We start from the raw sequence: 24,934 nt of genomic DNA, 5'->3' as shown, positions 1-24,934 counted from the left end.
ACGCACGCCTCCAACTCAATCATCAAGTTTGCGGACGACACAACAGTGGTAGGCTTGATTACCAACAACGACGAGACGGCCTACAGGGAGGAGGTGAGGGCCCTCGGAGTGTGGTGTCAGGAAAATAACCTCACACTCAACGTAAACAAAACTAAGGAGATGATTGTGGACTTCAGGAAACAGCAGAGGGAACTCCCCCCTATCCACATCGATGGAACAGTAGTGGAGAGGGTAGCTAGTTTTAAGTTCCTCGGCATACACATCACAGACAAACTGAATTGGTCCACTCACACTGACAGCGTCGTGAAGAAGGCGCAGCAGCGCCTATTCAACCTCAGGAGGCTGAAGAAATTTGGCTTGTCACCAAAAGCACTCACAAACTTCTACAGATGCACAATCGAGAGCATCCTGGCGGGCTGTATCACCGCCTGGTACGGCAACTGCTCCGCCCTCAACCGTAAGGCTCTCCAGAGGGTAGTGAGGACTGCACAACGCATCACCGGGGGCAAACTACCTGCCCTCCAGGACACCTACACCACCCGTTGTTACAGGAAGGCCATAAAGATCATCAAGGACATCAATCACCCGAACCACTGCCTGTTCACCCCGTTATCATCCAGAAGGCGAGGTCAGTACAGGTGCATCAAAGCTGGGACCGAGAGACTGAAAAACAGCTTCTATCTCAAGGCCATCAGACTGTTAAACAGCCACCACTAACATTGAGTGGCTGCTGCCAACACACTGTCATTGACACTGACCCAACTCCAGCCATTTTAATAATGGGAATTGATGGGAAATGATGTAAATATATCACTAGCCACTTTAAACAATGCTACCTTATATAATGTTACTTACCCTACATTATTCATCTCATATGCATATGTATATACTGTACTCTACATCATCGACTGCATCCTTATGTAATACATGTATCACTAGCCACTTTAACTATGCCACTTTGTTTACTTTGTCTACACACTCATCTCATATGTATATACTGTACTCGATACCATCTACTGTATGCTGCTCTGTACCATCACTCATTCATATATCCTTATGTACATATTCCTTATCCCCTTACACTGTGTATAAGACAGTAGTTTTGGAATTGTTAGTTAGATTACTTGTTGGTTATCACTGCATTGTCGGAACTAGAAGCACAAGCATTTCGCTACACTCGCATTAACATCTGCTAACCATGTGTATGTGACAAATAAAATTTAATTTGATTTGAAGACATTTTTGAACATACCTTGTTGTGCTGTGCTCACTTGAACAGGAAGGTGGCGCAGCAGTCCTTCGTGGGCAAATTTTGTCATCACACTTTGTCATCTAAGTCTGGCATTCTCAGCATCTGTGATGCTTTAAAGACAACTGGGAACTCAGAAAAAAGGTTGAATCATGACATCAGTGATGATCAGGTCGGAGCTCTAGAAAGAGGCTGTCACACCCTGACCTTAGTTATATTTATTTTCTTTATTATTTTGGTTAGGTCAGGGTGTAACGAGGGTGGTATGTGTGTTTTTGTCCTGTCTAGGGTTTTTTGTATATCTATGGGGTTTTGGTATGTCTAGGTAAATGTAGGTCTATGGTGGCCTGAATTGGTTCCAATCAGAGACAGCTGTTTATCGTTGTCTCTGATTGGGGATCCTATTTAGGTTGCCATTTTTCATGTTGGTTTTGTGGGTTATTGTGTAGTTGCCTGTGTCAGTGGTTGGGTTATATAGTGGCAGGGTTGGGGGTTGTAAGTTTATAATGGTTCTTCGTTTTATTAAAGAGTATGAATTCGTATCACGCTGCGCCTTGGTCTCCTCCTTCCGACGAATGTGACAGCGGCATGAGTTCCCGACTTGGAATTCCGAGTTGCCCTTTCAAAACGTATTTTCCCAGTTGAAGCTTGTTTTTTTCTGAGTTCCCAGTTGTCTTGAACTCACTGAAGTCTGAGATTTCACAGTTCCAAGTTTCCAGTTGTTTTGATCGCGGCAGATGTCATGCTGGATTGGAAGCATGGCCAATGTCGAATGTTTATCCTTTTAATCTTGGAAAAGAGACCCTTAAACCCAGACTTGGACCACACACCCACTCCACTGAATAGCATTCTGGTGATTGCTTTTCAATGTTCAGTTATCCACTGATTCCTTCCAAACCAGTCATTGTTGAATTTGTGATTTCCAACTTGGTGAGTAATGTTTTTGTCCAATGGCCGATGAGCACGGATACATTTTATAATTTTCCTTCATTATTTAACTTCATATGACAAGGATTGAATAGGATTTGCCAGTAGATTGACGACTTGATTCATGATTGCAAGCTTGCTAGCTAAGATTTTGAAAGTATGATGTTGACATGGTCAGTCCAATCAAAGCTACTCTAGAAGTAATGTGATTTGATGTCATTTTATCTGTGGCCAATGACCTTGAGCCTTCTTGGATGGGCACTTCTAATGTAACTCTATGGCAGCACCCAAGGGGCTTGAATTTTCGAGCTCTACCCATAGATTTTGCGGTGACTTAGTGTCCCCATGAGTGACATAACACTATGTCAGAGTAAAAACTAAGCTATTAGGTTGAAGGAAGTGTCTGCAGAGCTCCGAGACAGGATTGTGTTGAGGCACAGATCTGTGGAAGGGTACCAAAACATTTCTGCAACATTGAAGGTTCCCAAGAACAGTGGCTTCATCATTCTTAATTGGAAGTTGGTAGTAGGTGCCAGGCGCACCGGTTTGTGTCAATAACTGCAACACTGCTGGGTTTTTCACGCTCAACAGTTTCCCATGTGTCTCAAGAATGGTCCACCACCCAAAGCACAAATCCAACTCCATCTTTCATTGAATCAGATGGCTTATTCATCACAAATTCATCAAATGGTTCAGATTTGATGCTTATTCATCAAAACTATTTGATGCTGCCAATTATTTTTATCCTTATTTCATTGGCAAAGTGGGCAAATCTAGGCAGGAAATGCCCACCATGAACAGTGAGCAATTGTATTCATGCATAAAAAAACTAATGAAGGAAAAGCAGTGCATGTTTGAATCTTGTAAAGTTAGTGGGAGGTGTAAACATTAATGTTATCATCAATAATGACAAACCTCCTGGCATTGGCAATGTAGATGGAAAGCTACTGAGGATGGTAGCTGACTCTATACCCACTGCTATCTGTCATATTTTTAATCTGAGCCTAGAGGAAGTCTTTGTCCTCAGGTCTGGAGGGAAGCCAAAGTAATTATGCTATCCAAGTGTGGTAAAGCAGGCTTTACTGGTTCTAACAGTGACCTAAAAGCATGCTGTCAGCATGCTTAGCAAACTGTTGGGAAAAAATGGTGTTTGACCAAATACAATGCTATTTCTCTGTAAACAAATTAACACTTTCAGCATGCTTATAGAGAAGGGCACTCAACATGTACTGCACTGACACAAATGACTGATGATTGGTTGAAAGAAATTGATGATAATATGATTGTGGGAGCTGTACTATTACATTTCAGTGCAGCCTTTAATATTATTGACCATAACCTGTTGAAAAAACATGTCAAGTGTGGGGTTCCACCGGGCAGCTCTCTAGGCCCTATACTCTTTTCTATTTTTTTAAACCAATGACCTGCCATTGGCATTAAACAAAGCATGTGTGTCCATGTATGCTGATGATTCAACTATATATGCATCAGCAACCACAGCTAATGAAGTCACTGAAACCCTTAAAATAGAGTTGCAGTCTGTTTTGGAATGGATGGCCAGTAATAATCTGGTCCTGCACATCTCTAAAACTAAGAGCAATGTATTTGGTACAAATTATTCCTCAGCTGAATCTGGTAATGTATGGTCTGGCTGTTGAACAAGTTGAGGAGACTAAATTACTTGGCGTTACCTTAGATTGTAAATTGTCATGGTCAGAATGTATAGGTTCAATGGTTGTAAAGATGAGGAGAGGTCTAGCTGTAATAAATAGATGCTCTGCTTTTTTTAACACCACACTCCAAAAAGCAAGTTCTGCAGCCTCTAGTTGTCTAATCTGAATTATTGTCCAGTAGTGTGGTCCAGTGCTGCGAGGAAAGACATAGTTAAGCTGCAGCTGGCCCAGAACAGAGTGGCATGTTTTGCTCTTAATTGTAATCAGCTCTGACACACGCACTTATCCCACCAGACATGTCACCATGGGTCTTTTCAGTCCCCAAATCCAGAACAAATTCAAGAAAGCGTACAGTATTATAGAGCCCTTATTGCACGGAACTTCCATCTCATATTGCTCAAATAAACACACAACCTGGTTTCAAAAAGCAGATCAACAACTCTTCACAGCACAACGCATCTCCCCTATTTGACCTAGATAGTTTGTATGTATTGATATATAGGCTACGTGTGCCTTTAATTTTTTTTAAATGTAGTTCTGTCCTTGAGCTGTTGTCTATTGATGTTCTGTATTATGTCATTCTGTATTGTGTTTTGTGTGGACTCCAGGAAGAGTAGCTGCTGCTTTTGCAACAGCTAATGGGGATCCTAATAAAATATCAATACATTCAGCCAACTTGACACTGTGGGAAGCATTGTAGTCAACATGGGCCAGCATCCCAGTGGAACGCATTCGGCACCTTGTAGAGTACATGCCCAGACGAATTGAGGCTGTTCTGAGGGAATACTCCGTGTATAATCATCAAGTAAGAAATATGGATGAATGATTCCCCAATCGGGGGCAGAGAGCTGCAGTAAACATGGATAAAGCATATGTTTTACATCAGGCTTATGCAAGGCATCTAGTAACACACAGGTAGTAAATTGTTTAAATGAAAACAAAGATTCACTAGAACTTGACCGGTTAACTGCAGAGTCAGCTAGAGGCTGTGAGTGGGAAGAGCAGTCGATTGACTGACCAGGTTCAATTATTTGAGTTTCTTCAAAATAAAAGGCTGGTTAAAAGCATTACTTTTCCCATACTTTTCAGTAATGATGCCAGAGTCAGACAGACTTGCTTAGGCATGGTAAAGTTAGGGAAAATCTGTTTCAGATTTTGGATATTCAGTTCTCTTATCAATAGCTATTGAACCAAGCATGCCACGACAATGAACATCCTATTTAATGAATCGGGGGATGTGTGTGAATTTGTTTTATTCAGATTTCAATCTTTCAAAAAACTTAATATTGGAATAGTGCATAGTGGAATCTGATACTGCTAAAGGATGACTGGAAAAGAGAGAGGGAGAAACTTAGTGTCAGACACATACTCACAACCGTTCTTGTTACCTCACTCACTCCCATACAAGTATGTGCAACAGTCCAGTGTTTAAGGGGAACTCACCCAATCTATTTTGGCCACTTTGTGCCTCTGTCTGCGGCGTTTTGTGTCTGTGCATTAGCTGAGAAGATTAGCTCTGCTCTGGGGAGCTGCTGAGTCTGAGACACAATACAATGTATTCTTTAATGGTCCATTATACAGAGACAATGGAAATTTGGTGACTTTTGCTGTCACAGTACCCAGCCCACCACACAACATACACGACTGGGGAACAGCACAGGGTCAGCCCAACACACAACATACACGACTGGGGAACAGCACAGGGTCACCCACACAACATCCAATGGAAGATATTGGCCGCGTTCGAGAGGATCAAAACCACAATGTATCAAGGGGAAATTGTGACTGACTGATCTGCAAACAATAATGAGTGATGTGATATGATGAAAGATGATTTGTAGATCAGAGAGTCGGCAGTCGCCTGCAGTCCTTTTGATGCTCTCGAACACATGGATTGGGTTCGAGAGCATCAAACAACATTTTATAGTCATCCAATGTCTGCCATGTTTTTGGATGACATGATGATGTCACTACTGCTTGGTTTCCACTAGTTGACACAGCCACCAAGTCATAATTGTGGTTAAACCCTAGCTAATTCCTCTTCTTAAAATCTGATTTTAAACCTTGACTCTAATCTTTACCACACTGCTAACCTTAAATTAAGACTAAAAATATGTTTGTTTTCATGCATTTAACTATATTGCCAGGGTCTGCCTGTGGTTACTAGTGACAACTAGACCCCAGGTAACTAGGCCCAGAGTCTTGCTGCAGTTTAAGGCACTGCTAGAGGCTTCACTACTGACCCGGGTTCGATCCTGGGCTGTATCACAACTGGCCGTGATCGGGAGTCCCATAGGGCGGAGCACAATTGTCCCAGCGTCGTCCGGGTTAGGGTTTGGCCAGGGGGGCTTTACAAGTAGGCTGTCATTGTTTATAAGAATTTGTTCTTAAATGACTTGCCTAGTTAAATAAATGTTAAAATAAAAACAACCTTGCTGCTCCCTAGTTGCTACAAATAAATAAATGCTGCCTATTTCCACTTTTTCAAAATTAGATTTTAAATATAAACTTAATCCTGTCCTTAACCACACTGCTAAATTAAGACCAAGAAGCTAGTTTAATTTTTATAATATTTCCACTTTGACTTTATGGCTGTAGTAACTTGTTGAAACCCTGCTCCCTGTGCGCACTGAGTGCTAGTGCGCATGTGATGTTGGTCCATAGAAGGGCCATGAATTGGCATATGCTAACGTGAGTAGATTACCTTGAAAACAACAGTAGAATATCGCAGTCCAGGTTTTACATTACACCTCAACATATAAGGAAGTTTTGTTATATATTCAAAATGCATATTTAGCAAAGTACATAACCAATCCCACGAGTTTAAGAAAAATAAAACAAAGCGGCCTCGGGTGTCCGTGCCATCTAGCATCCTTGGGACTAGTTGAAATGTAAAATTGTTAAGGGTTATGATATGGATATCCCAAATAGCACTGGTCTTATTATACCTCAGTGGGCTTCAAACACTTAAACATTACCCCCGTTGTATCATTGGTGGAAAGCATTCGGCGCGGCGACCTCTAACCAATCAGCGAATTGTTTTCCTGTCCCGGAATGTAATAAATATCGCGGACGAAGAAATAGTGAGGGAAAGGACAAATAAGTAATTTCAGCACTGTGTGATTTATAAACCAATACATTATTCAATGTAAGGTTAATACTTTATTAATTTGCACAACTATTGCTAAATTGTTATCTGGCTTTTAAGAGAATGGGGCCGTGTTGTGATACGAAGGACACACGTAAGGTAAGCTAGCTCGCTTTAGGCCTCTAGTTAAATTTACGCGGAAAAGGAGGGCAAGTAGCTAGCCAAACTAGCTTGCTAACTGTTTATAGGAAATACTAGCTAGTAATTTGTGCAACGAACAAGTTAGCCAGTTACATCTAAGCAAGCAAGTCCAATACCCCCTAACTCATTTGTGGTGTATTGCTTTAGCTAGTAAGCTGAGGTTAATTGGCAAAAATGAGCGAAAAAAAGAGCTGCAGCAAAAAGTCTGCAGTCTCCGCACTGAAGAAACGATGTCCGTCCTCTAAACAGGCTGGTGAGGCCCCGCTTCCTAGTAAGTTAGCCAGAGTGGGCGACGACGTGTCCAGTGAATTAACATCGAATTCTCATGGAAACAAAAATAGGGAAGATGGTGATAAAGTATCAGCCATGGAAGAGAAGAATGGAAATGACGAGAGTGGACTAGACTCTAATGCACAGGTCAGCGCCGCGGAGAGTGCACCAGTCTCTCGCGATCCAAAGAAAGTAGACACAGAGGAAAGTGCTGGAGATTGCCGACCCTCAACTTCAATGGACCAGTCTGATTCGGCCACAATAGCAGCCGCCAAGGCACTCGCTAGTTCCACAAGAGCAACAACAGATGAGGCGAAACAAACCTGCTCCTCCAAAAAAGTTGTACATCATGAGAGACTGGGACACAAAGTTAAGCGTGGTGACCATGAGTCCTCAAACGAACGGGCAAAACCTGAAAGGGGTCTTCACACGCAGGCAGCAGCAGCAGACAGCTCTACCTCACTGTGTGGAGTTGACAGGGAGGATGCCGAGGACATGCCCGATGAGGACGACAACTCAACACCTGGATCATCCTCCACACAGAGTTCCTCATTCCCATCAGATAATGACGATGATGGGGAGTGCGCCATAGTATCAGTGAAGATGGTCCCAGAGATCCGACAATCATTGTCCCTTCTAGCACAGGTACAGATGAGGCTGGATACTCTGGAGAAGAAAGGTGCGTGGCTCCACCAGCGGTTAGAGCTGAAGATGAGCTGCCAGCGCCGTCCACACCTGGACCAGCGCAGCTCAATCACACAAGCCATCCCTGACTTCTGGGTCACGGCAGTATCCTTTTGAATACTCTTACAAACGCACACAGTGACACACACACACACACTTTTCCAGATGGCAACAAATTACCCTCATGATCCGAATTATGTGCATAGACACTGTATATGTTGGTGAGTGTGTAAGTATATCACATTTATTTCTCTTGACTCAAAGCTCAACAGTTATTGAACCACCCTCATCTCTCTGCTCACATCGACGAAACTGATGAAGACGCTCTCAGTTACATGACCAACCTTGAAGTAATTAAATATTCCCAGTGAAAATGTAATGAATCTTTATATTCTTCAAAATAAATAACCTATTGCTCCCCTGAATTTAAAATGTCTTGTCTCCTACGTAGATTGAATCCTTCAAAAACAACAAGCTTGGCTACAGAATTGGGTTCCACTTCAGGCAGAACCCTTACTTCCAAAACGTCATCATAGTGAAGGAGCTCCACCTTGGAATGGGAGGTGAGTGACAGATCCAGTTCATATCTATCTTGCTTGTCCTCTCTTACGTAAACGGACCCGACTGGTGCACAACAATTGAATATAAGGGCAAATTAAGTCACCATCTCTAAACAGAGACTTTAGGATGCAACATTTAGACATTGGACAGGTTAACACGGGAACAGGACTATCGTGGGATTCTGGCAGGACTGGGGGTCGAGTTTGGGACAGGACTGAGTAGGATCGATAGTCCACAGGGACTGGCAGTGCAAGAATTATTTACAGTTGAGGAACAAACGGTTATTTTTGTGTTGTAAGCAGTTTTAGGATGACATCATTTTGATTTTTTTTTTTTCTACCCCTCACTATAGTAACACGTGTTCTTCAGTCCTCAATCACTTTTTAAAATGTACAATTTGGTATTTGTGACAGACTGGCTCGATTTGGTCTTGTGTAGCAAAATTTGTTTTTTATTTTTATTTTTTACATTGGATAAAAGTAGAGACTCAGAGCTAGACAATGGTATCATACACTACAGTTGCGGAATAATGGGAAAGTAATTCTGCTTTGAAAGTTGATAAACCTCACTTTTGAGAAAATGGCCTTTGAATATTTTGGTGCACCTACTGGAGAGCTCTTTGTCTACAACCATTCAGCATCGTTCACACACTTAAGATTTAGCCACACCCATTTCTTTAAGGGTTGAGCCGTGCTTTGTGTACTAACAGCAGTCAAGCGCCCAACCTAACTGGTTAACTTTGGCTAGCTACTTCCAGACACAAATGCAAGACCAGCTCACTCTGACCATTTTACTTGCCCTTGCGGGGCTGGATATGCTGTGTTTGTTATCCAGAGCGTTGGTGACTGCAACTGTGCTTCTGGCATCAATACTTTTTTTATTTTATTTTCAACGTTTACTGACACCAGCCATTTAAAAGGGTGTTGAGCGTTTGTAAATTTGTCTGTTATTCTGCGCTCTGGCACACTCCGATGAGTGCTTGAAGTCGGAGTAGATAACCAGAGTGAATTTACCAGCTACGTCTATCAACGGCTGTCGCGGTGACGCGAACATTCTATTGAAGGACCAAAAAAAGCAGATACCGATTAATCAGAAGATTTTTATATTTGTAATAATGACATTTACAACACTGAATGAACACTTTTTTTATTATAACTTAATATAATATATAAATAAAATCCATTTAGTCTCAAATAAAATAATGAAACATGTTCAATTTGGTTTAAATAATGCAAAAACTGTGTTGGAGAAGTAAAAGTGCAATATGTGCCATGTAATAAAGCTAACATTTAAGTTCCTTGCTCAGAACATGAGACCATATGAAAGCTGGTGGTTCAAGATTCCCAGTTCTTTAATATTCCCAGTTAAGGAATTTTAGGTTGTGGTTATTATAGGAATTATGATGCGTCGACTATTTCTCTTTACTATTTGTATTTCATATACCTTTGGCTATTGGATGTTCTAATAGGCACTTTAGTATTGCCAGTCTAATCTCGGAAGTTGATAGGCTTGAAGTCATAAACAGCGCTGTGCTTCAACCATTGCTAAGAACTGCTGGCAAACGCAGTAAAGTGTTGTTTGAATGAATGCTTAGGAGCCTGCTACTTCCTACCACCGCTCAGACTGCGCTAACAAATCATAGACATATAATAACATTTAACATTTACATTTAAGTCATTTAGCAGACGCTCTTATCCAGAGCGACTTACAAATTGGTGCATTCACCTTATGACATCCAGTGGGACAGTCACTTAACAATAGTGCATCTAAAACTTAGGGGGGGGGTGGGGTGAGAGGGATTACTTAACCTATCCTAGGTATTCCTTAAAGAGGTGGGGTTTCAGGTGTCTCCGGATGGTGGTGATTGACTCCGCTGTCCTGGCGTCGTGAGGGAGTTTGTTCCACCATTGGGGGGGCCAGGGCAGCGAACAGTTTTGACTGGGCTGAGCGGGAGCTGTACTTCCTCAGTGGTAGGGAGGCGAGCAGGCCAGAGGTGGATGAACGCAGTGCCCTTGTTTGGGTGTAGGGCCTGATCAGAGCCTGGAGGTACTGAGGTGCCGTTCCCCTCACAGCTCCGTAGGCAAGCACCATGGTCTTGTAGCGGATGCGAGCTTCAACTGGAAGCCAGTGGAGAGAACGGAGGAGCGGGGTGACGTGAGAGAACTTGGGAAGGTTGAACACCAGACGGGCTGCGGCGTTCTGGATGAGTTGAAGGGTTTAATGGCACAGGCAGGGAGCCCAGCCAACAGCGAGTTGCAGTAATCCAGACGGGAGATGACAAGTGCCTGGATTAGGACCTGCGCCGCTTCCTGTGTGAGGCAGGGTCGTACTCTGCGGATGTTGTAGAGCATGAACCTACAGGAACGGGCCACCGCCTTGATGTTAGTTGAGAACGACAGGGTGTTGTCCAGGATCACGCCAAGGTTCTTGGTGCTCTGGGAGGAGGACACAATGGAGTTGTCAACCGTGATGGCGAGATCATGGAAGGAAGAGCAGCTCCGTCTTGCCGAGGTTCAGCTTGAGGTGGTGATCCGTCATCCACACTGATATGTCTGCCAGACATGCAGAGATGCGATTCGCCACCTGGTCATCAGAAGGGGGAAAGGAGAAGATTAATTGTGTGTCGTCTGCATAGCAATGATAAGAGAGACCATGTGAGGTTATGACAGAGCCAAGTGACTTGGTGTATAGCGAGAATAGGAGAGGGCCAAGAACAGAGCCCTGGGGGACACCAGTGGTGAGAGCGCGTGGTGAGGAGACAGATTCTCGCCACGCCACCTGGTAGGAGCGACCTGTCAGGTAGGACGCAATCCAAGCGTGGGCCGCGCCGGAGATGCCCAGCAATACGAGCCTTTGCTTATTAATATGGTCAAATCTGGAAACTATCATTTCGAAAACAAAATGTTTGTTCTTTCAGTGAAATACGGAACCGTTCCATATTTAATCAAATGGGTGGCATCCCTAAGTCTAAATATTTGCTGTTACATTGCACGACCTTCAATGTTATGTCATAATTATGTAAAATTCTGGCAAATTAGTTCATCAGGCCAGGCAGCCCAAACTGTTGCATATACCCTGCTTGCACTGAATGCAAGAGAAGTGACAATTTCCCTAGTTAAAATTTCCTGCTAACATTAATTTCTTAATTAAATATGCAGATTAAAAAATATGTACTTCTGTGTATTGATTTTTAAGAAGGGCATTGATGTTTATGGCTAGGTACATTTGTGCTTTTCTTTCCCGCGAATGCGCCTTTGTTAAAGCATCATCATTTGGCGACATTGAAGTAGGCTGTGAATCGATGATAAATTAACAGGCACCGCAGGACAAGCTAGTTAACCTAGTAAGATCATCAACCATGTGTAGTTTTTTTTTCAATGAGAAGTTTAATGCTAGCAACTTACCTTGGCACCTTGCAGCCACAAGGTCCTTTTGATGCTGCACTCGCGTAACAGGTAGTCGGCCTGCCACGCAGTTTCCTCGTGGATTGCAATGTAATCGGCCGTAATCGGCCATAACCGGCGTCCAAAAAGCAGATTACCAATTGTTATGAACTTGAAATTACCCACACAAGTTTAATGCTAGCTAGCAAAGGTAAAAATCTGTCCTTCTGCTCCTGAACAAGGCAGTTAACCCATTGTTCCTAGGCTGTCATTGAAAATAAGAATTTGTTCTTAACTGACTTGCCTAGTTAAATAAAAAACATACTGACCAGCTCAAATAAACAAAAGCGTGCTACATGGCAGACCAATCTGAACTCTTCTCTTGGCATGTCCAGCCCACTCATTATCTCAGCCAATCATGGCTAGCGGCAAGGTTACTGTCTTTCTGTGGCTAAATCAACTAGGCTCGTAATTAAAATATATATTTGTATTTACACATGGCATACAAATGTAAGGCACATGAAAGTTCACATGTTCCAGAAGGCATTTCTGCCAAAAAATGCATTTTGATAAATAAATAAATGTACGTTCAAATGGCTCTCCTGTGAAGTATAGACTCGTGACATATGCCTAATATACTGAAACAAGAACCAATAGTGATGCAGTCACACTCCTCAACCTTGAGCCAGGTGAGACTGGTATGCATGTTACTGACACTTTCCCTCCATGTACATCTATGTGCTGCATTGTACTGGACCAACTGACATTCATCTATCTTTTGCCGCACATTTCCTTTGACTTACACAGCTGGGCAGTAGTCCAGGTTTGACGAAACTAGGGCCCGTACGACCTGTCTGGTCGACTAAGATGTCAAGAAGGCAGAGCGGCGCCCTATCATGGACAGACCTCTTCCCATTTTAGCAACCATTTGAATCTATATGTTTTGACCATGACAGCTTGCTATCTAGGGTTACACCCAGTAGTTTAGTCTCCTCAACTTGCTTAATAGCCACATTATTCAATAATAGATCTAAATGAGGTTGAGTGAGTGATTTGTCCCAAATATTATGCTTTAAGTTTTTGAGATATTTAGCACCAGCCTATTGCTAGTTACCCATTCTAAAATTGACTGGAGCTCTGTTAAGTGTCTATTTAATTTACTGTTGCTGCCACCGTGTTTTTGTTAAGTCATCAGCATACATAGGCACACAGGCTTTATTCAAGGTCATTTGTTAAAACAAAACAATAATGGCCCTAGACCAGTGGTGGAAAAAGTGTCACATTTTCATACTTGAGTAGAAGTAAAGATGCCTTTCAAAGAAAATAACTCTAGTAAAAGTGAGTCACCCGTAAAATACTACTTCAGTAAAAGTCTAAAAGTATTTGGTTTTAAATGTACTTAAATATCAAAAGAAAGTATATAATTTAAAGTGTCTTATATTATGCAAACTAGACACTTGTTTTTTATTTATTTATAGATAGTCAGTCAGGGGCACAGTTCAATATTCAGACATAATATACAAACAAAGCATTTGTGTTTTGAGTCTGCCAGGTCAGAGGCAGTAGGGATGACCCAGGGATGTTCTCTTGATAAGTGTGTGAATTAGACAATTTTCCTGTCCTGCTAAGCATTCAAAGTGTAACAAGTTCTTTTGGGTGTCGGGGAAAATGTTAGGCGTAAAACGTATATTTTCTTTACGAATGTAGTAAAGTAAAAGCTGTCAAAAATGTATAAATAGTAAAGTATATATTCCCCAAAAAACGACTTAAGTAGTACTTTAAAGTGTTTTTACTTTACACCACTGCCCTAGCTGGCTGCAGTGCGGTACACCACACAACTGATTTTGCATGAGAGAGGCTTCCATTAACAATAATCCTCTGTTCTATTCGAGGGGTAACTCTCAAAACATAGTAAGGCAGAGGATTCAAATCCATAACACCAAACTTTTTTCAGCAATGGGTTATGATCATTGATCAAAAGCTGCATGGAGTCTAACAAAACAGCCCCTTCAATCTTCTTACTATCAATTTCTTTCAGTCAATCAGTCATCTGTGTCAGTCCCGAGCATGTAGTGCCCTTTGCCAAAAGCGTGCTGAAAGTCTGTTAATTTGTTTTCTGTAAAATAACTTTATTTGATCAAACACCATTTTTGATTGTTCGGCTGTTTGAACCATTAAAGGGCGCTCTGCTATTTTGGGGTAGTGAAATGTTCTTTGCCTTGTTCCATGGCACACACCATCTTCTAGGCTGAAATTGAAGATATGTCAGTATTCACAATGTATTCTGCTACCAACCTCAGCAATTGACCATCCAGGTTGTCGGTACCAAGTGGTTTGTCCTCATTTATAGATTTATAGAAAATATCAGCTGGGCAAGCAATGGAAAGTAGCTTACCAGCGAGCGAACAGCTCTCGTGTCTTGTGAGGGGCCATTGCTATGAAAACACACTCAGCAGGGAGTGACAGACGAGCAGCTAACGGAAGTTATTTCTGCATGTTAAAAGGAGCACGGGACTGGAGTAATTTTATATTGGGACAGGAAAGTTGTCGAGGTCATGGAACTGTTGTGGGACACTGACAGTATGGGGAAAATATTGACAGGACAAGACTCATGTCAACGCAGGTGTAATCTGGGTTTAGGTGTAAATGAGGCCAATAATGACAATATCCTTCCCCTGTTTCATGTCCTCTTACAGGAACTCCAGTGTCTTTCTCCGACCCCATCCTGTGGTACCGCGGGCAGAATCTGACGCTCCACAGTGAACCCAGGAGATCGAGACGTGGCATCTACCAGACCTTCTTCAGCTGGTTCAGCGACCACACCAGCCCTGGCCGGGACGATATAGCACAGGTAACAGCATGCTCACTGCTTGGCACGGGTTGTGAGCTGGTGCACAGTCTGACATGCATGAAGTAATCCAGCACACACATTCAACATTTTAGTCAACAGATTTTTCACCTAGTCGGCTCAGTGAATCCAACCAGCAAACTTAGGGTTACTGGCCCAACGCTCATAGCCGCTAGGCTATTTGCCACTCATTGCACAGTTCCACTGGTGACCACACGACTGCCGTTATTTTAGGCTCGAACACTCAACGTTACTCCACTATTCCAACACACTGTTGTTCTGTGTGAATCTATAGATACTGAAGGATGACCTTTTCAGAAACCCTCTGAGATATTACCTGACTCCACTCTGGGAACCCAGGCAGAATGGCAGGTAAAGCTTCCCAACAAAACTTCTTCTTGTGGAACTAAGTTCAATAAGGACTGTTCCATCTCCATGATGCTATTACCACTTTAATATATGCCGTAATGTAGCCTAAAATGATACCAAACACTTTTATTAGAAAGCATTTTGTGTATAAACAAAAACAGGACATGTCAGGTCTCTTGATTGTCCTAACTATCACAACTAGGGATGCAAATTTCAGTCAATTTTGCTGCCGACTAACCGATCCCCATTATCTGGTCAACAAACTGTTAGATTTTTTCCAAACAGTAAAATGACTGACCAACAGAAAATACTATGCATGCATACCACTGGGCTAGATGCATAGAAGGAACAGGCATTCTTCATTAAGAGCTTTATCATCTTCGTCAAAAGGCTATAGCCTATTATTGAACATGCACTTCCTGTAATGAAGCAGCTAATAAAACACAATTTTCAAACTTTCACCAGAATGTAAGACGCAGTAAAACACAGTTCTTAACAGCACACCTGATGTGAGTGGTTCCATATGACAGAGATCGACATCTCTGTTAGAAACATGGAAAGAGGGAATCCAATAGCAACAACTATGATGGGTTGCTAATATGACTGGGATGGTGCCTGTGGCTTCTGGACAATGAAAGAAAGTTGACATGAAAACCAATAGAACAGGAGAGAAATGCTGGTTAATGGCATGAGGAAATCTTAATAAAATAATTGCCTCCATGTTTCTGTGGATGGATTTTGGCAAGGCTGCTTTGAAGCAAATTAAGACATGCCTCATTTGAAGTAAAGTCATATTTTCAGGTTTCAAACAATTATACTGCATCAAGCTCATATTGCAAAGTGGTGGGTGAAGCACTGATAGGCTGCCTACCGTTTGCTTTATATGCACTCGAATGGCGAATGAGGCAAACTTGTTGAGATTGAGAAATAATAGTGGCTATTTTTAATCGTGGTGATCAAAACGGTTTAACAGGCGAATTATTTTAGAATTGTTATTTGTTGCGCAATGACTGGGCTGACAAAAGCACTTCACTCCAGTAGCAGCTTTTTGTAGAGCTACTCTCGCACTGTTAACATCCCTGACCACAACATCTGGTTCCAACAGCACCAGTGGGCCCAAGCCAGCTGACAACAGCAACAGGGATGATTGTGTGGTGATCTCCGACTCGGATGATGATGAAGACCAGGCTGAAGAGCAGGCTAAGCCTGGACGAGGTCATAGCAGGGAAGAGGAGGATGAAGACGAGGACGAGGTGCATGGGGGCCAAGTTGCAGGTTAGAGAAGACTAATGGACCTGATTCTATTGCTTTAGGGCCACACTGTCTGCTGGTTTACCTCTACCTCCTGAGAAATGTGTATAGCAAGATGTCCCTGTAAGAGTAAACAGGTGAAACTGAATAGACAGCAGATATGTCCTGAGAATCAGATGAAAAAGCCCACCGGAGGATGGTGACGGAGAGACTGTAAGACATTTTCCACAAGCAGAAATGTTATGAGAACCACATAGCATGTGGAAGTTTGTTGGCTCTGCTGGTCAGCTTTGCAGCTCAGTTCAGAACATGAAGTCATTGTTTGGATGAAAGACTATTTATTCCAATGGTTCAGGAAGACTGATTTTTACATGCAAACTCAGCAGCTTATTCACACTGATCTGCCAAATCCAGTAGACCCAAAGACTTTGTACATTTAAATTAGGGGTATTTGTACAGTCATTGGAAGTTAAAAAAAAAAAAAATGTTTACTGTGTTAAGGTGTGCTTTGTTTATACATTTTGGTTACCTGATACTTCAATCCACCACTTACTGTTTTTACCATTCTCACACATTTTATTTCCGGGGGAACCAAAATCGACAGTTTTGACCCATTGTACCACACAATTATATTCCTACTCCTTCTCAACATTCACCATAGTCCATTGTTAAATCCCTGTTTATCCTGTGCCAATCACTTCATTTGCTCAAAGTGGGAAACCCATTATAAAAGGTCTGATCATCTCCATTCTCCAGTGTCTGATGACAGCGGCCAGGAGGCCAGAGAGGATGAGGACTCGTACGGAGAGAAGGATGAAGAGGTGGATGAATCACAAGGTCGCGAGGTTCGAGACCAAGATGACGAGGAGGATATTGAGGTGGACGAAGAAGCGGACGAGTGCTAAGATTGTTCATTTTTCCCAGTTTCCTTTTTTCTTATTATGCACAAAATCAAAAGTATTAATCCATTCTAAGTTCCTCATTGCCTTTTTAATAATCAGGGCAAATTAAAAAAGCAGAGACAATGTTTTGACCTCCTGGTCAGTCCACCTTTTGAGTACTTTAACATGGTGAAAAAAAAACTTTTTCACCTTTAACATTCTGTCATAAAGGGCACATGTTAAAAAACATGTTTTCCCATTTCAAGACTATAGCAGGTGCCTGTTAAGTGACAAGTAAAGTGGGTTGACATAAAATCCCTGTTAACAGGGAGAATGGAAGCTTGTCTTATGCAACAGGGAGGGGCAATTTGAATGCAAGCTTCACCTCAAATAAAATTGTTAAAACTTTGGGTGTCAACCCTGTTACCCATAGACAGACAATTTATGCTCAACCCGTATAGTTTTCCACCACAAAACTCTAGAAAATTGCCAAAAAGAATCGAACCAGCTCACCTGCATTTGTGCACAATTTCTACTTAAAGTATCAAAGGGATGCAAAAGGCACTCATTTCGTCGAACTACCCGTATGTTTAAAATTTAGATCCCAGTAATAAAGAGTCTAAGAAGCCATGCCTATATATCTTAATTCTGCATCGTAAAAGGTATTCGTTCTTGAGTCATTCACTCTTGTTAATAGGGCTACTTAACACAAAATGGAAAGAGAACTAATACAATCATATTAAATGAGGTTTGAGACTGCGAAAATTTGAGAGCATCTCTTGTTGCAAGTAGTTCTATAAAACAATCTAGATATTTTACTGACCGGTATCAGTGATCATGTCTTGAACTTTTCCTATTGTAAATCTGATCTTTGACGAAGTAAAAAGGTGATATTATTTTTTTGTTGATGGGTTGTAATCATTTACAAAACATTCTCGGTTGCACTTCGTACTGAACCAAATCTTGTTCTCAGGGATGACCTAGTCATGGGTGTTTTCATGGAAGGAAACTGATTTATTTTAGGGACCGTATAAGGTTTTCTTACACACCTGGCATTGTTTGGGTGTATCTGTGTAAATAAGTTTATTCTACAGTAGTTTGTTAGTTTAAGGTAAATATAGGTAATGTGTCACCAGTGTTTTGCCTTTTCTATCATAAACTTAGTGTAGCTCTACACCCATATTTTCTAGTCAGTGAATTAATTTAAATAATTTTAAAGCTGGAATCCTGCATGGCGACACAGCCACGTCCGTTTGCAATATTACAACAAATAACACTTTTCCCCCTCTGTCATTGCAAAGCATGATTGAAGAGCACAATATGTACTGCAATGCTTTACTGCTCCTCAGCCAGTGGTCTGGGTTCCATCTTTAAATATCTTTTAACAAATTGATTGAGATGTGTGAAATCCAAAATTTTGTCATGAATTGTAATATGTTGAGCTTGTTGCAATGTTATCTTTTAGAAACTGGCATCACAAGTTTTCTTTTTGTTGTTGTTGCATTAAGTCACAATGATGTTTGAATGGTGTGCTGTCCAGAGCGAATATTTGCATTGAGTGGCCGGACGAAGTAGCATAACTGTAGCCACGGGTTGCTCTTAAACTACTGTAACAATACTAGTGCTTTTATGTTATTTCTTTTCCACACAAACTGATGGCATTGGCATGTACATATTTAAAGTTAACCTTTTTTGCAGAGTTCAGATCTGTTAAGCTTAAATCGTTATCTGTAACCATCTGGAATTTGAAATATAGTGTACATTAACAGAAAGTTATATTTTGTGTGCTGAATTTTATAGTATGCTGTAGTTTTGAAAATGTTTGTTAGTTTTTTAAGATGTCCACATTTTGAATCAGACTTAATTAAATAGCAAGTTATTTATTTTTGCTTACTGTTTTTAATTGTTTAAATGTTGATATTAGAAATTGTTAGGGTGACACAATCAGCCTGTTCTAGCCATACTTAACTGGTAGACTGATCAGGTTCAATATGGATCCCAACTTTTTAGGAACTCAGTCCAGTTCCACTTACTGCTGTTATAATAGAATGCACACGGTGCAATTTCAGAATGTGTTATTGTAATGGCAGTTTTCCTCTTATGTCATTCACTGATAGACCTTTTTAGAGCTATATGTGTCAAATTCCAGTTTATCATGGAGCTGATTCCAGTCTGTTAGGTTGTAGTTATTATGGCCAGATATTGTGCCCAGGGGCCTTGACCCTCCCCCAATTTGATTTGGTTGAGTCACTCAGGTATCATATGAACACACACAAGACATGGCAATGTGTAGAATTGCAGGAATTTAGCTAAAATTGTTATTTTATATCTGCCAACAAGTGGGGTTTGGGTTAAATAGGTTGCTCAGTGTGGGTTACTATGCTAAATTAAAATATTCTTCTGAACCTTTGCCACCTAGGAACTTTGTGACCAGAACTCAAATAATTGACTACCTATGAAAGTTGTTCGGGAAATGCAATGTTCTGGATGGAATATATTGCCAAACCAGAAGATGGCAGTATACAAAAGCAAGGATAATTGGTATCTCTGAACTGCTTTTGTAACACCGAATGATGGGTACAGTCAATTTGATAAAAATGATTGAACAAATGGTACTTTGACTTGGAAACAAAGGCCTACTGTGTATCCAAGGTAACTGCATCCCTGAGCTTACCTTTCTTTGCCCAATGATTAAGTATGTTTAATACAGTGGATCTCGGCATGAAAGAGGTTGATACGCAAGAGGAGATTCCCAAATGACAACTGACTTTGACATTATGACAGCAGAGACATTGTATTCCCAATATGTTTAGGTTGGCCAATTGTTATGTGAACAGGCAAAGGGGCTTGGAAGACACCAAACATTATCGGTGTATAATTTATGGTTTAGATGTCAACCTGTATCCCAGTTCAGATATGACGCAGGTGCCAGTATGTGATATAATTTAGAAATGTGGATTCGCATGCTAGCTCTTGGCTCTGAAAATAGCCTCAAGGTGGACATTTTTGGACAGGCCCGGACAAAGGAGCAGCGGCAATGGTACACTTAAACCCTTGATTCCTTTTTTTTAATGCACAATTCTAAATATTCAACTAGCAAAAACCTGTCCTGTTAGCTCCAGAACATACGAGACATGCCGTCTAGGAGGGGCTCCTACTAATAGCTCTGGGAAAAACAGCATACAGACGCCATCAAATGATCACACAATGACAAACACTTTCTCAGCCTCATCTTGTTTCAGCTCTGCCCACTTGTATTCAGACCAGTGGATTACTGTACCACCTCATGGGCTCTAGTGCAAAAACCACATATGCTTTTCTGTGTACGAGTTAATTATGGAGGTGGTTTCCACGATATTGATCATGGTAAACAGACATACGGAATGCAGACAACCATGTTATCCAGAGACGTGTTGGAGCTTGTGGTTGCAGCACCATAGGTTAAGACTGTTTCATAATGAGTGACAGAAGATAAAGCTTTGCTAGATTCCAGCTGGGGTCAAGTCAATGTGATTACACACATCTCCCTGTTAGATACAGTAAGTCTGACGTCTACCTTCTTTGGTTTTATCAGGAACGTTACTGAACTCATCAGGCACTTGTAGTGAGCCTTGTCCAAAGACGACCCCCAGCATGTGTGACGGGATAGGCTCAACCATGATCCGTAAATCATCTTTGCATCTTAGTACAACATGGTGCCTGGGAAATACCAGCTACTTGACAATGTGTATGCATGTTTGTGTGTGCATGTGTGTCACCACCTGTCATAGTATGTACTATGCTTGTGATGAGTAAGATAAGTTACGAGAAGTTCCACTGAGCAAGAGAAGGCGTGGAGGAAGAGCGAGGGAGTGAGAATAGAGAGCAAGAAGGAGCGTGGGAGACGAAGAGTGGAGAGAGATAGATGATTGGACTGATTAGCCTCAGCCTGGCCTCCCAGGTCCTGACAGATATGCACATCAGATGGATGACTGTTATCTGAAACATCCTAGAGAACATGGTGACTACTCAGCTCTGCCTTGTCAAAGAGAGAGAGGGAGGCATGATCTCACTAGAATGATGTGTGAGCACCCCCCACCACACATATGCTTGTACAGTCGTGGCCAAAAGTTTTGAGAATGACACAAATATTAATTTTCACAGTCTGCTGCCTCAGTTTGTATGATGGCAATTTTCATATACTCCAGAATGTTATGAAGAGTGATCAAATTAATTGCAATTAATTGCAAAGTCCCTCTTTGCCATGCAAATGAACTGAATCCCCATAAAACATTTCCACTGCATTTCACAGCCCTGCCACAAAAGGACCAACTGACATTATGTCAGTGATTCTCTCATTAACACAGGTGTGAGTGTTGACAAGGACAAGGCTGGAGATCACTCTGTCATGCTGATTGAGTTCGAATAACAGACTGGAAGCTTCAAAAGGAAAGTGGTGCTTGGAATCATTGTTGTTCTTCTTTCAACCATGGTTACTTGCAAGGAAACACGTGCCGTCATTTCTTTGCACAAAAAGGGCTTCACAGGCAAGGATATTGCTGCCAGTAAGATTGCACCTAAATCAACCATTTATCGGATCATCAAGAACTTCAAGGAGAGTGGTTCAATTGTTGTGAAGACGACTTCAGGGTGCCCAGGAAAGTACAGCAAGCGCCAGGACCGTCTCCTAAAGTTAATTCAGCTGCGGGATCGGGGCACCACCAGTACAGAGCTTGCTCAGGAATGGCAGCAGGCAGGTGTGAGTGTGGAAAAAAGCTTGTCCGGAAAAGACAAGGTGAGCCCTACCATCAGTCCTGTGTCATGCCAACAGTAAAGCATCCTAAGACCATTCTTGTGTGGGGTTGCTTCTCAGCCAAGGGAGTGGGCTCACTCACAATTTTGCCTAAGAACACAGCCATGAATAAAGAATGATACCAACACATCCTCCGAGAACAACTTTTCCCAACCATCCAGGAACAGTTTGGTGATGAACAATGCCTTTTCCAGCATGATGGAGCACCTTACCATAAGGCAAAAGTGATAACTAAGTGGCTCGGGGAACAAAACATCAATATTAGGGATCATGGCCAGGAAACTCCCCTGACCTTAATCCCATTGAGAACTTGTGGTCAATCCTCAAGAGGCAGGTAGACCAACAAAAACCCACAAATTCTGACAAACTCCAAGCATTGATTATGCAAGAATGGGCTGCCATCAGTCAGGATGTGGCCCAGAAGTTAATTGACAGCATGCCAGGGCGGATTGCAGAGGTCTTGAAAAAGAAGGGTCAACACTGCAAATATTGACTCTTTGCATCAACTTCATGTAATTGTCAATAAAATCCATTGACATGTATGAAATGCTTGTAATTATACTTCAGTATTCCATAGTAACATCTGCCAAAAATATCTAAAGACACTGAAGCAGCAAACTTTGTGGCAATTAATATTTGTGTCATTCTCAACTTGTGGCCACGACTGTACACACACACACACACACGCCTGCACACTAGCTTACATGCATACATACACAGTGGCGCAGTGGTCTGAGTGGCGCAGCGGTCAAAGGCACTGCATCTCAATGCTAGAGGTGTCACTACAGACCCTGGTTCGATTCCAGGCTGTATCACAAACGGCCGTGATGGGGAGTCCCATAGGATGGAGCACACATGGCCCAGCATCGTCCGGTTTAGGGTTTGGCCGGGGTTGTTGTAAATAAGCATTTGTTCTTAACTGCCTTGCCTAGTTAAATAAAATGTAAATGAACACAGACACACACACAGGCTTAACAGCCTCCTACAGTACATGCTGTGCACACCACAGGCTGTAGTACACAAAGAAAGAAACATCTTTGTACCACAATAACTCCTTGGTTTGACCTCACTGATTTCTGTTGGAGGGCAATGAATTTACGCAAATTACAATGCAAGGTCTATGGTCTCGCCATAACAATGAAACACCTGGGGAGGGATGATTGGAGAGAGACAGAGATGTTATTAACCAGGAATAATTGGTTGATTTTCAATTGAATGGAAGTAGATGAGAAGAGAGCTGATTGAAGTGGAATATGCTTATGTGTGCCTACTGCTCAATATTGTTTGAGAATCTGACTGAGTATGTCTGGTGTCTTGTGTGTATGCAAGTGAGCGCGGTTCTCACTTCAACAGCTTGACTGACTTCACAAAGTGGATCTCCACTCTCCAAATGGAAGAAGAGAAAGACAAACATGGGAGGTGATTATGGTCCCACCAGAAAAAGATGGAGAAGAAGTGAAGATTTGAATGACTGTTAAAAAAAACAGTCCCTTCAAACCCTTTATTGCCCAAAAATCTGCCATAGAGAATGGAGAATCCATACTTAATGAGCCTTAGCACGCTCATCCATTCTGCTCTTACCGAAGTGGTGACAGATGTATCTCCCAAGACAGATGCACTGTACATTACTCATCCCTGTAGCATTTTTCAATAACCTTCACCCCCCCCCCCTTATTTTTTTTCCTTTAAAATGAATGATTCTAAATCAGCTGTCTAGTCACCCAGCTGCATTTTATAGTGAGGGAGGGTGCCAGTGTTGTCTTCTGTGCAGATGGTGACTGAATGGCTGGCTACGGCTTGGTGAACACATGTCATAGCGCCGGCCGTACATGTGCAGAAAGACAGCTTCAGAGAGGGAAGCTGCCGCCTTTCTTCACCGTGGAAACCTGGAACAACCCAGCTTCCAGTTCCAATATTGACTGAAATGTTTTGAGCGTCATGTATGCACTCTTCATGTCAGGGATGTTTTCATAACTTGTTCTCTTTTGATATTCATTTCAGTATGCAGCGTTTGCATGTCACTTACAGCACCTGCTCCCCTACCATCTCATATTCATTTTACTTTTGTTTGAAGGGTATTTTTTCTTCTTCGAGGCAAACACCTTTTTATTCTTTTGCATTCTGCCAAGTGTGTAGCTCCTGTTGGTGTGAATATTCTGAACAGTCCGAAATGATAAAAACATGAATAAAATATCGTCCTTCAGAAAATAAATCTGGTTCATATTCACACCATCTGTCAGTGTAATAACAGGATTTACTCCCTCTTAGGGCCTTGCTTTTGTCCTTGGACATGTTGTTTTGATTGATGTATCTTGGCCCCCTCTCAGGGTAAGAGGTGCTGCTTGAGGCTCTGTGGGCTGTCTGTCTTACAAGGTTTTTCAATTCCATAGTAATCACATGGCACATTACCTGAGGGTCAGATGGAGAGGTCCAGAGACAGACAGACTACGAATCCAGTACATGTTCACAGGTGGGCCACGTCGTACGTGTTGTGTTTGCAGATGTACTCCTACTTTTGTAAGAGACTGCCTACAATGGGAGACCGTCTTATGTACTTGAGATGTGGAATTGTTGTACAGCAAGTCTCTTTTGATCATGTGTTTCACGAATTATGGCAGAACCTGCTCTTCCATTGAATCATATCGCAGAAGTGTCCTTTCAAATCAGAGCCAATCGAAAAAGGTCTTCCTGTGGACATTCACAGTAGGCAAAAACATAATTCCCACTATGAAAGTGGTGGTGGTGAACAATAGAGCT

The 24,934-nt window shown here is 41.9% G+C and overlaps 1 protein-coding gene across 2 annotated transcripts; it reads left to right on the top strand.

Annotated features, from left to right (window-relative positions):
• The first annotated feature begins 1,718 nt into the window (after positions 1 to 1,718).
• Positions 1,719 to 19,268, top strand: LOC124045921 (putative testis-specific Y-encoded-like protein 3). Of its 2 annotated transcripts, XM_046365737.1 has the most exons (8): positions 1,719 to 2,179; positions 7,388 to 8,197; positions 8,365 to 8,442; positions 8,544 to 8,655; positions 14,733 to 14,887; positions 15,180 to 15,256; positions 16,359 to 16,528; positions 17,261 to 19,268. In XM_046365737.1, exons 1-8 carry the CDS (start codon positions 2,117 to 2,119, stop codon positions 17,407 to 17,409), a joined length of 1,614 nt encoding a protein of 537 aa, XP_046221693.1. In that variant the 5' UTR covers positions 1,719 to 2,116; the 3' UTR covers positions 17,410 to 19,268. The 2 variants fall into 2 exon arrangements, with proteins under 2 accessions (XP_046221693.1, XP_046221692.1); XM_046365736.1 differs by lacking the exon at positions 1,719 to 2,179 and having other exon boundaries at positions 6,877 to 8,197.
• The last annotated feature ends 5,666 nt before the right edge of the window (positions 19,269 to 24,934 follow it).

The sequence above is a fragment of the Oncorhynchus gorbuscha genome, linkage group LG10 (genome assembly GCF_021184085.1).
Source record: "Oncorhynchus gorbuscha isolate QuinsamMale2020 ecotype Even-year linkage group LG10, OgorEven_v1.0, whole genome shotgun sequence".
Classification (NCBI taxonomy): Eukaryota; Metazoa; Chordata; class Actinopteri; order Salmoniformes; family Salmonidae; genus Oncorhynchus; species Oncorhynchus gorbuscha.
Note: the sequence above shows the minus strand (reverse complement) of the source record. Positions and strands in the feature narration are given on the sequence as shown.